Source organism: Anolis carolinensis, chromosome 3 (assembly GCF_035594765.1).
Source record: "Anolis carolinensis isolate JA03-04 chromosome 3, rAnoCar3.1.pri, whole genome shotgun sequence".
Lineage (NCBI taxonomy): Eukaryota > Metazoa > Chordata > Lepidosauria > Squamata > Dactyloidae > Anolis > Anolis carolinensis.
In genome coordinates this window covers 91,720,601-91,733,454 of record NC_085843.1, presented here as the reverse complement: position 1 = coordinate 91,733,454, position 12,854 = coordinate 91,720,601, and the positions used below count along the sequence as shown (strand labels likewise).

The window sequence follows — 12,854 nt, the reverse complement described above, 5'->3', positions numbered from 1 at the left end:
CTCTCTAATTAGAGTTTGTAAAGTATACTCATTTTACTACAATGGAATATATTTTAAAATCGGTGCTTCTGAGAAATGAAACATGTTTTAAACCAGATCACTGCTTCCTCGTGTGATTAACTTGGCTAAGCTAACCAAAGGAAATATCTTGTGGAATTGTATATGCTATTGTACATTCTCTGATTGCACTGGGCAGGTATGGTTTTAAAGTTGAATAACTTTAAAAAGAAGAAGGTCAAATATTTTTTTGTATAATACAACTCTAAGCCAAAAAGTGTATTTAAATGGCATTTAGCCTGGTTCATCACTTCCTTTACTTACATTTCAATTTATTTACATTTTCAAAGGGATGAAATTCATGTGAGGTGGAGAGATCTGAAACACAAGAAACAAGATTTAGGCTCCGAGGGTGGGCAGGGCCAGACTTTTATTAGGCATGAAATGCATAATCACATTATGATAGCAAAGTAAACTGCAGCATAGAGAAATCATAGGTGAGTGCTTGCCCTATAACCAGTTAGTGGTTTTATATGGATAAATTGTCTTCCAGAATCACAAGTGCTGAATTAATTCCATAGCTAGTTTTCCAAATAATATCTTGTTTTTTAATTTTATTTTTTCAGAGAAGCAAACTATTCTCTATCAATATTCTGTGACTGCTGAAGTTCTTAAAAATTGATAATATGCTATGTGCCTAAGAATTGGATGTACACCTGTATTATAAACATACTAAATATTGACCACAATATTGAAGAATATTGTATATGTTTTTGCAATAGGCTGTTTTTCCAGTCCCTCCGTTTTACAACCTTCTAATAGTGTTGTAAGTCTTTCCCCTATTGAATGTTATTTCCTCATAAGTGTACATTCCCCACCCGCAAATGATTGCATTTTATATGTTCCCACACTACTTTAAATTGTGTCTACTTTTGCATATTCTCATTTTTTTTTTGCATTTTTAAAATGTGTGCTTTTGAGACCCCACTTTTTGTTGGTATTGCATATCAGATTCCAAGTGTAAAGTCAAGATGGTGCAAAGATCAGCGGCCAGGTTGATAACGGGAGCAAGCTATAGGGAGCGGTCAACGCTCCTGTTTAAGCAGCTCCACTTGCTGCCAATAAGTTTCTGAGCCCAATTAAAGGTGCAGGTTATCACCTATAAAGCCTTAAACAATTCAGGACCTGCCTATCTCCGCAATCCCCTCCTCCCCTACAAGTCTACACGGGCCCTAAGATCATCTGGTGAGGCTCTTCTCTCACTCCCGCCCCTGTCTCAGGGGCGGCTGGCAGGGACGAGGGAGAAAGCCTTCTCGGTGGTGGCCCCCCGGATTTGGAACTCACTCCCCAGGGAGATCAGGTTAGCTCCATCATTATCCATCTTCCACTAAGAATTGAAGACATGGATGTTCTGGAACGTGTTTGAATGAATAGCCCATTAGACTCAGAATCTATTTTATGTTTACAAATCCAGTTGGCACTTTATCTTGCTTCTCACTCTATTGTTATAGCACTATAATGGAATTGTTCCCATGTTTCACCCTTATTTGCTTGGATTTTATTCTTGGACTTTACAGAACGCTACATTGGTCTCCCTCTGCTGTGCAGAACAATTTTATGCTGAGGTTTTAAGTAACGGTGATGTGTTTTATCTTGTATTGCATTGTTTATAAATTGTTTAATTATTTTGTTTGTATTATAATGCTATACTGTTGTTCTTGTTTTCTTGTGTAAGCCGCCCTGAGTCCCATCGGGGAGATGGTGGTGGGGTATAAATAAAGTTGTTGTTATTATTATTATTATTATTATTATTATTATTATTATTATTATTAAGATAAACATATTTAAATTTTCAAAATGCATAAACTGGGTGTCCCAAACTAAAATATCATAATAAAATATGAACACAACCAATTGCTCATCTACAATGGGAGTAATGACCGATGATAAAAAGAGGCACATTAGTCTCTATGCACATTGTCCTCTTACTGTGGAAGTAGTTCAAAGGGAGAGACGAATTAGCCATCAACATAAGTCAAAATAGGAAAGAGAGGGGATGTGCTCAGGATGGCTCCCCCTTGCCCCCTACAGAATTGAATCAACTTTCCTAATAGTAAAGAAGAAAACGGTAGGATACAATAAAGTTCCGCAATAACACTACAGATAAACAAGGAACTGCAACTTGCAACATTTAAAAAACTGAAAAGTTTTTCACCTGGTGCTTAAATCTGGCATCAGATGAAGCAACTCTGGCAAGAACATTTCAGAATAGTGTGCCAACCATTGGCAGAGGCAGCAAAAGCACAAGCTGTGATCATGGCTACAGTTTATTGTCATCATATTGCTATAGCCATCAAAATTTATACTAATTTATCCATTAAAATAGTGGATATGGCTACTCATGAATTATCTTCAGTACTGAGGTACATTCCATTCAGGCATTGTATTAACTTCATCTACCTAGAGGTAGAGGTCCTAAAGACAGTAATACTTAGGGTGAACTAGTTCAAAATATAAAGCCAGGTATTTTCTACATATATCAACCATTTCAATGTATAAACAATGTCACAAATTATATTAAATCTAATCTAGCTGGTTATTTAATAATTCCTAGCACTTCTGGATTGGGGTTTTAATCTATAATATTCTCTTGTAAATCTGCTTCCCATGATCAGCTCATTTAACCGTAGATATTAGAATGTAGCCTAGCATTAAAATTTGAGCCACTTATCTTCATTATCCGTCCATATTGTTAATGAACTAAAGTTTGTCTAAATTAATTGACTCTCTCTTCAATTTATAAACATGGGAAGCTAATAGCTTGGTTGAACCTCTGCTACATTAGTAATGGCAAAATATTGAAAAGGGCACTGATTGTGAGGTTATTCTGTGGTTCACAATGAAATTCCCACAGGGAAATTCCATTTGGATTGGAACCACTTGAATCAGAGGCTCCAATTAGCAGGAGACAAATTGCTTATAATTCTTATTTATGTGTTGTAGCCCCATTAGTCACAAAACTAAGCAAAATAGAAAAACTAATAGTATGCACATGTATTTTTACTCTTCACTCCTGAAATCCTTTGCTGCATGATTTGAGTGTTACCCACTATGATGGGCAGAGACTGGTGCCAAATGTATATGCCTCGATCAAAGGACCCTGATACATAGATAGAATTCACTTCCACTTATTCCAGAATATCAGGCATCAGTAATCTCTCTCTCTCTCTCTACAACTGGCAGCATTGCCTTCCTCCTAACAGTCTGAGAACTTTCGTTATTGCTCTTGGGGCAGGATTTGCAGGTGCAGAAAATCTGTAAACAACTCATCCCTTGTACAACCATTGAACAGTTTTTGTTTGTTTGTTTGTTTTTGTTTTTTTTAAAAAACACATTTAGCTGAGTTTTAATTATGTTGCTATTTAAACGTTTCACATGTAGAACTAACTTTGGATTTACTATATTGAAATATTTGAATGTCTGAAAACCCATTTATATAGCAAAATTCAAGGTACTCCATGAAAATGTTCCTCAGTTTCACTTTTTTTTCTAGTAGAGATGTAAAGGTCTTGAGAAAGAGGTTTGGAAACTCTGGTCTGTGGGCCACACATAACATTTCATTGTTGCCAAAGTTGCAGATTGTCCCAATTTATTTTTTTCTATACGTATATTGTTGGGTTTTTTGTTTGCTTGGTTTTTTGGGGGGTTTTTTTGCCAAAGCTGCATAGCCATTTCCACAACTGAAAGAAGTTCACTGATGATCATCAGAAATCAAACTGGAAGTGTTGTAATGCCACTTCACTGGCATTGGACACACCCACAGGGAGGGAGTGTCCTGTTACATCTGCAGTCTACACCTTTTGCCACAACAAAGTTAGTTCAAAAGAACATTTTGTGGGAAAAGTAATAAATGATTTGAAATGCACTGAACTCTCCATACCACATTGGTAATTAAGTGCAATGACAGTTACATTTTTGTAGTACTGTTTTAACTGTCTTGGCTAAATCCTAAGGAATCCTGGGATTTGTGCATTTGCGGGATGCTTAGAACTCACTTAGGACTTTATCAAATGAACTCACTATTACAATACAGTCACATCCTCAATATCACATCTTTCTTTAACAGTATGTATTCATTATTAAAGTTAGTGATTGCAGTGGAATAATAGGTTTGTGTGGTAAAATTCTAGCAGCAAGCAGCAGAATTGCAGAGGGTTCAGGGTGGGAGGCCGATCACAACAACAGGATGTTCATGGCAAGGGGTGAAAACTACAAGGCTTGTTTGCCTGCCTTATGTGATAAGCTCCTTTGAGTACTAGTGCTAGTCAATAGAAAATCCTAGATGCCTTCCTATACCACAAATCCCAAGATTCCACAGGATTGGTTCAAGTAATATCAAGTAGGTACAACTTGACATCCTTACATGACCCGTTCTGGAGTCATTGAGGTCTTGTGTGTGTGTGTGTGTGTGTGTGGGTGTGTGTGTGTGTGTGAAGAGATTCATCATGTTGCATCCTGTCTGATAGCATGGTGGTGGTTAATCAAATTTGGTGGGGGGATTTGATATGAGAGTGGATGAGGCAGTTGGTCACCCGTGACCCGAGTGTCCAGCCTCCCCTTGGGCAAAACATCAAAGCCCCTGAGAGAAATTCCTGATCAACATGGCAGCTCAAAGGTCCAGCTCAGATACTGGAAGGCTAGCTAGAGTGTGTAAGCCTCTGAGCAGCTTTGGCCCTTGGTGAGGGCAAACACCCAGAAACCAGCTCCAAGGACAGGAGATTCTTATTAATCCCTGGATCACCCTAAACTCAGGAGAAGTTCAAAATTTCCATCCAACACCAAATGTGCCATAGCTGGATCACAGAATCATAGCTCCCCCAACACCTGCTTAGGAAAACTGTTTAAATTGACACTTCCCTAAGCTAATAGTGAGTATCTCCATGACAGTGTAGGGTAGGCAAAAAAAAAGACCCATAATAGAGGGGGATTCCTACCCAGCCCTAAAGCCATCACTGCAAATTACACTTTGAAAAGAGATGGGAGAGTTGGCCAAAAAGACTCAAAAGAGGCAGATAGAGGTGAATGGCTGTCTCATATAAGCAAATTAGGCCATGCCCAATCATGCGATGGTCTGACCAGGAAAATTATGGTCTGAATATCAGCAAATTAATTTCCCACACTTCCACTGCTTTACAGTGTGGTAAATGAGCTTATGGTAGATCCTCATTTTAAGAACTCTGTGGCAAATAGGTATAGCAGGTACCTTTTCGTTTTGGGAGTGAATGCATCAATTGAATTTGATCAGAGTAATTGTTGAAGAATTTTACTCATCTTGGTTTTCTCGATAAGAAATTGCTAATTGGAATTGAAAGACTTGAAATGTGGAAATAAAATGAATGTGGGACAAAGTGAATAGGCAAATTCATCTGTTTGTGCACAAATTACAAGTGCATCATCCTTTCCCTATATATACTACTTTAGTTGATGAAAACAGTATTTTCTTCATGTTTTGCCTTCCTGAAATGAAATTGCCTCATAGGCCTGTCATTGCTTTAGACTGTGACTTCAGCAATGATTAACATTTAACAAGATTTTTTATTGTTTATGAAAGCTTAGACTTCCACAAAAACTAATGTGTGTTTTTCACCAATTTCTATATGACTATAATAATATTTCACAGAAGTACTTATGTGATTCTTTTAACATTTTAGTATATGAAACATATTCAATAGCATTTTAAGCCATTTGCTTGCAAAAATTTGTCTCTTTGGCCACATTCTTTAATGGATATTCATTTACAAATCTTAAAAAAGCAAGGAAAAAGAAGAGAATTTGCAGTCAAAGCAAAATGATGTCATCTCATTTATATGACAAGTTAATGTAAATTCGGTTATGTTAAGTATTTGCCATGGGACTTTTGTTTTTTTTGAAAGATTATTCCTGTATGAAAAAATACAACCAGAATGCCAAGTTTAAAGATCATTCTTATGTCTTTGTTCATTTTGCATATAACACTTGAAAACTTGAAAGAGAAGAATCATAACACCAAAGGATTCACTTGAGTGAGCATCTTTTTAACGTTAAGAATGGCTCAGTTTTAGAATTTAAATATTTTTTTGTATGCTGAGCTTGTAATTGTTGCCTTTTTTTATTAAACAAGGAATTATAAAGTTGAGACTTCCTTTTCTTATTTTATTTACTTTCATACATGCATACTATGCATTAGAAAGATAGTATAGGTAGACTGCTACTACACAGCCATTTAAATTGCAGAGACCCCAGGAACCAAGATGGTACAGTGGTCATAAAGATATGTGAATCAGTCCAATCCAAGGATTTTTCCCTAGCTCATCTGGCAAGATATGTTGATCAGCCTGATTGATGGGAATCAACAGTGGACTGAAGCAGAGCAAGAAAGTGAAAGCGAACGTTTCCATGGGAATGCTGTTTTGTTTTTTGTTTTTGTTTTTTTGTTTTTTGCCTTCTGGCCAAGCTATGTATCCAGTTCTTTACTCAAACTGCTTCAGTGTATACCATATAATCACAAACACTCCACATGTTGCTTTCAGTTTCCCTCTCTCCATTGTTCTTACACTGATTGGCTTAGCAGATTTCATGACTTGATTTAGAATTTCCAGTGAGTTTTTTAAATAAACTCTTTCTGACTGGATGTGTGTTGTTCGGCATCTCCTTAAATTTTTATTTCAGGTTATGTGTTGCTTATTTATGAAGATAAAATTTAGCAAATTTCTCTTTCCATTTACCATTTAAATACCAAACAGTACAAAGGCAACACATTACATTATGTAATACGATTTTTGTCCCTGGGTTATATATGTCATTTCCTAATTGGTTCTATCATAAAATTGTAGGAAAAGTTTATTTGTTTTTGCAGCACACCCTGCAGCACATTTTGCTATAATTTTTCAATGAATGTCTGATAGAGTCTCAGCCAATTCAACATAGTTTGTGGCAGCCACAAAAATGAAGTTTCAGGAGTATAACAACTACTTTCAAATAAGTATCACACAATTAAACTGGAAACACTTTCAAGCCAGAAACAGAAAATTTTTCACATTTTGCTACATAGTGTTATCTATCTGAACATGTCAGGACCATTTCCGTATACAAAGCAGACATAGATCACAACTGCCTGCACTTATGGTATTTGAGAGGACAAGAATAAAAATAAAGCTTTATGTATATTCACTTCTCTCAAATGAGAGGTCAAAAGACATTTGCAGAACAGTAGGGGAGTGAATCTTCTTCTGTAATAGTGTACATCTAGAAGTTGATCAACCTTAACAACCACCCACGCAGAAAGCCAAAATGGAAATAAAAATGTCCTAGCATGTATTTTTTTTTAATTTTAAGAATTGAGTATATAGAACAGAAGAAAACAAGTACATTTTCCCAGCTTGTCATTGCACTACTGTGAATACCTTGAAACAAAATCTCAGGACAAGTGTGCTGTTTATGATAACAGCTAAAGAATATTTTAAAATATGAATTATTTTACTTTGTTCCTTTTTATTTTATTTTTGGCATTTTAAGTTACAGCCTTTCATACTTGGAACAAGGTTCGACTGAATCCAATATGCATAGGATCCTAGTTGTTTTTTTGTGGTGAGTGGATGTGTCTAATGCAATTACAAGTTTGTATTAAAAATATGAAAAGCTCAAGATGGATTTGAACCATGTTTTCTTGCAGGCTATATTTTTAGAAATGAGGTGGCTTGGCTAGGACTCCAGTACATGATATAATGCTTGAGGTTTGGAATTGGAATGCTTTGCTCTAAACTGATTTGTTCAACTCAAAAGCTGCTGTAAAAGTGCTTGTCAGCAGGATACTTATGGCTTTTGCTACTTCTTGCATGTAGCTTTTCAATATTGACAAAATCCTTTTAGGAATTTGTTCTCCCACCCAAAGTACAGAAATAAAAGAATTTCGTGAAATGTAATATTACTAGTTTATAATTAGAAGGAATAAAATCAATTCTTACTGACAAGTATACAATAATCTATATGTAATGCAGGTATAAATCTACCATTTTTATTACATGTAAGAAGATTCTATAGAAAATTCTCAAAAGCAATTATAACTGTTATATGGGGGCATTTTAAGTGAATACAATATTATTTGTTTGTTTGTTACTTTGTATTACAGAAACTCTACTTACTGTATGAAAGTATCCATTTCGCTGACAGTGGGGGAAAACGACACTGGTCTCTGCTACAATTCAAAAATGAAATACTTTGAAAGGGCTGAACTTAGCAAAAGCAAGGAAATCTCATGCCCTGACATACAGGATTTTTTAATACCATATAGAGAGCCTGAAATTCTATGGTATAAGGTAAGAAATATTAAAAAGCTTGGGTTGTAACAAAATGTTACATATCATGTTCTGCTGCATTTTCAGCCATCTAAATTTTTCACCTGAATGTTACAGCTTGGTGAGATTTAGGGAATGGTAATAAGGAAAAGGCTAAATGAGATAGAAAGAGAAAGGTCACATTATACTTGCTGTGGAAATGTCCTAGCACATCTGAATCTTTGGGCCCTTTCACACAGCCATATAACCAGAATATCAAGGCAGATAATCCACAATATCTGCTTTGAACTGGGTTTTCTGAGTCCACACTGCTATAGTTCAATGCAGATAATGTGGGATTTTATTCAGCTGTGTGGAAGGGGCCTTTGCTAGGCATAAATGAAAATAAAATTCTCTCCTTCTTACATATTTGTAGCCTAATACTACCAGCTTCTTGGTTTATATTTTGCTGAAATATATCTTGAAGTTGAAGCTGCACATTTACTGTGATCACGTACATTGATAATAGTACAGGCCTCTTCAGGTATTAATTAACATGTATTGTCTTTTTATTAACACTTCTCCATATTAACTATCCTTATTTAAAGAACAATTGTCTATGGTTGCAGATTCAGCAAAGATAGCCTCATCTTGGCTGATTTAAGCATGTAGATTGTGACTGTTCACACACATAAACCCTACAGCCCTTTTATTTGGGATAGGCTTATTGTTTAATACACATTTTCTGCTGTATGCTTTGCACTGCATATTTTGGTGTACTCCACCGATCTTAAACTAAGGGTAGTTCCAGACAGCAGTTTAACTCAAGTGCACTTGCATTTCTTAAATGTGATTGTGCCCAGGTTGAAGTCCAGACACCTCCCTCAAAATCTATGCTTTCTTGGGGGGGAGGGAGTCCAGACAACCTGCCAGATCTTCCAACAAGGCACCTGGGCACAAAAGAAACCCCGCCAGAAAAGCCTTTCAAAATTAAAATAAATTACCTGACCACAATTAGACCTTGTAGCACACTTCCTGGAATGTACCAATTACATGTGAGGAGGCTGGGGGAGGCAGGAGTGATTCCCCTCCCCCACTTCCTTGCACATAATTGGTATATTCCAGGAAGTGTGTTCCAAGACCTAATGGTGGCTGGGTAAGTTATTTTATTTTTAATGGCTTTTATGGAGGGGTTTGGGAAGGGAGTGAGGGCCATCTTGCAATTTAAGAAGTATTGGTGTACATCAGGATATAATCTGGAAGCAAAATGCCTTCCTTCCTGTGAAGAACATGGGAGAAGAAAAAGTCATATTTGCCCCCCAAAAGATGACCCACAAAAGTCTGTATAAAACACCAGGGTGGGTGGCTTGTAGCAGTGGGTGGAGTTCTGATTTATAACCCCTCATGCTCCTTACTCCCACCCACCAGTTTATTTCCAGGAAGCTTGGTCATGTTGGCTGTCTCTTCAAGTCCTGAACCCTAAAGGAGAGAGGCAATTTTTTTGGTCCTAAAGGTTGTTTCTTGCCCTTCCCAGAATCCCATAATCCATGAAGAAACCCAGAGAACTCTCACAAAATGATGCCATGGGGCTCATTGATAATTGACCAAGATTTCACCTTACCACAAGAACCTGCTACAAAAAGGATCAAACTTCTGCTTAGTTTATTTCTACCATAAGGCCATTTAATATGGTCTTCAAGCCCTGTTCCCAATTCTATTTATTACTATTTTCATGTCCCAATGAGTGACAAAAGAGGAAAGGTTTTTGAATGATAGCAGTCCTTTTGCATTTTTCCTGAAAAGAGGTCTTAGGCATCTTGTTTCCATATGAGCAGCTGTCAAATGCAATCCTGGTAGTATTACATGATTCTGAAGCTCTGTTTGAAAATGGCAGCCTAATATGGATGATCCCTGTATAACAGAGCAGTGGTCATGACTTGTAGGGTTGTTTTTTAAAACAAAGATATTTTAGAAGGATAGTATAGGAGAAGAGAACTGGCTTAAATTGTAAGGGAGCAAAAGGCTCTTAATTTGCCTTTTGGTTTTATACATCTATAGAGATGTGATTATGCCATCCCCTGCTTATGTCCTACTATTTGCAGTTCTAATCTTGTATTATAAAGCTAAGCTTGGGCAAGAGGAAATGCCAAGCAAAATAAAGAGACTGTTCAATAATATTCCAGAGAAGAGGATTTGTCCACTAAACAAACAAATCGGCTGCAGTGTGCTAGCTTTAAAGATTATGTTGTTTGAAGCCTCCTGCAGCACTGAAAAATAAATGCATTCAAATTCATGCAACTAATTCATTTGTTATTTTAGTTGGAGAACACTTAAAACAGAACAAAAATAAAATAAAATTTAAATTGTAATAGTTATTGCAGCTCTATATAAGCTTGCATATTTAATTTTTTAATAAATAGAAGTTTTGTAATGTTCAGATTTGGGTTCCAAACAAATGCTGACTAAACATCAGCCTAAATATTTATTTTATAGTGTCACATCTGTGATACCTTTCTTGATGTAATTGAAATATTTAATTTGTGAATTGAATGAGATGATCTAGAGAGGAAATTTCAGTTCTTTCTCAATAATTTATTGACCTCCTGATCAACTCGACCCTCCTCTGACCTGCGTGCTATCCCTAGGCACACTGGTGACAGGTCTCCAAATAGCTCCCCTCCTGCTCTGATGTTGGTGAATGCTAGGTCAGTGCGGAATAAGATCAATACCATCAGGGACTTCATCATTGAAAGTGGAGTGGACTTAGCATGTATTACGGAAACCTGGTTGCAGGAGGGCGATGAGGTCCTCCTTCAGGAATTATCATCTCCAGATTTTGTTATCACCCATCAGATGCGGACCGGGAGACGGGGGGGGGGGGGGTGGAGTGGCAATGCTTGCACGAGATAATTTATCTCTTAGGGCGGCTCCCACTCTGAACATCTCTGGTATGTAAAGTGTCAGCCTTGTGTGGGATTCACAGGAGAGTATAGCCTTTCTACTGGTGTACCGTGTGCCTAATGCACCAGTGGACAGCCTATCACAGCTGCTGGAGGTTATGTCAGAGTGGGCCTTGAGGTTCCCCAGGCTTATTGTTTTGGGGATTTCAATGTCCACGCTGATGCAGGCTCCTTTTCGACCATGGCGACACTAGGATTCTCACTTTATAATACTGGGCCTACACATAAGGCTGGCCACACACTAGATTTGAATTTCAGAGTGGGAATCCAAGTGACACTAACCTCCGTTCTGGATGTTCCATGGTCGGACCACTGCGCCCTAGGAATCCTTATAGAGCATACCACCCCACCCAGCCTGGGTGCCGAACCTATTTGGGTTCGCCCGAAGAGACTTATGGAACCGGTCAGGTTCCTGAATGCTCTAAAGGCCATAGAACCTGTCAGCGACTCACTGGAGGTGCAAGTGGATACATGGAACACCAAATTATCCAATGCACTCGATGAGATCGCCCCTAGACACCCTCTCTGACCCCATAAGAATCGGTCTCCTTGGTTTACTGAGGAGCTCTGTGCAATGAAACGGGAGAAGAGACGGCTAGAGGTCGTGTGGCGGGAACGCTGTGACGAGGAATTGGAATCAGCTTATAAGAAGTTCAGAGACTCTTATGAGCAGGCTATCACCGAGGCAAAAAAGTCGTATTATGCTTCCTTGATAGCGTCTGCGAGCTCACACCCAGCACAATTATTTAAGATTATTAGATCCCTGACAAAAGTCCCTTCTGTCCCAAACAATAATGATTTGGCCCCTTCTGCTGAGGTTTTCCAGAGCTATCTCACAGACAAGATTTCGCTTCTCCGCCGGGAACTCCCTGCCACAATGGATACAGTAAGTGAACTTGAGACTCCGTGGCCACTCGCTGGGCCCATCCTCAACCGGTTTACCCTGCTGGATGCAGAGGCTGTCGACAGGATCATGACTGCAACCAGGCCGACCACCTGCTCCCTCAATCCATGTCCCTCCTGGCTAGTAAAATCTTGCCTAGAGGGATTACGTGAACCTCTGTTGAATATAATAAATAGCTCCCTTGGGCAAGGAGTTTTTCCAGAGGGTTTAAAAGAGGCGATGGTATCTCCGCTGCTGAAGAAACCAGACTTAGATCGTTCGGTTCCCGCTAGCTACCGCCCAGTCTCGAACCTTCCGTTTCTGGGCAAGGTGGTTGAGAGGGCAGCAGCAGAACAGTTGCAGCAGTTCCTTAATGACACAGCCGGACTTGATCCCTTCCAGTCCGGCTTCCGTAGGGGGCACAGGACGCAGACTGTGCTAGTTGCCATCACAGACCAACTTCGCCGCCAGAGGGATCAAGGCGGATCAGCATTGCTTGTGTTACTGGATCTCACAGCAGCATTTGATACGGTCGATCACAATCTATTGACCCACTACTTAGCCACGAGGGTTCCTCCAGAATCGGGGACAGCATGTGGTGAGGGGAGGGATGGTTTCTGAGAGGTCTCCCCTAGCTTGTGGGGTCCCGCAGGGAGCTATTCTCTCTCCTCTATTATTTAACATCTATATGTGACCGCTTGC

General features: G+C 38.6%; 1 protein-coding gene across 4 annotated transcripts in view; it reads left to right on the top strand.

Annotated features, from left to right (window-relative positions):
* il1rapl1 (interleukin 1 receptor accessory protein like 1) overlaps nucleotides 1-12,854 on the top strand; it is a 1,149,188-nt gene that overhangs the window by 630,265 nt on the left and 506,069 nt on the right. For all 4 annotated transcript variants that reach the window (XM_062977208.1, XM_062977207.1, XM_062977210.1 and 1 more), the window contains one exon: nucleotides 8,165-8,351. In XM_062977208.1, coding sequence (XP_062833278.1) covers nucleotides 8,165-8,351 — 187 coding nt within the window. The remainder of the gene's footprint in view (nucleotides 1-8,164; nucleotides 8,352-12,854) is intronic.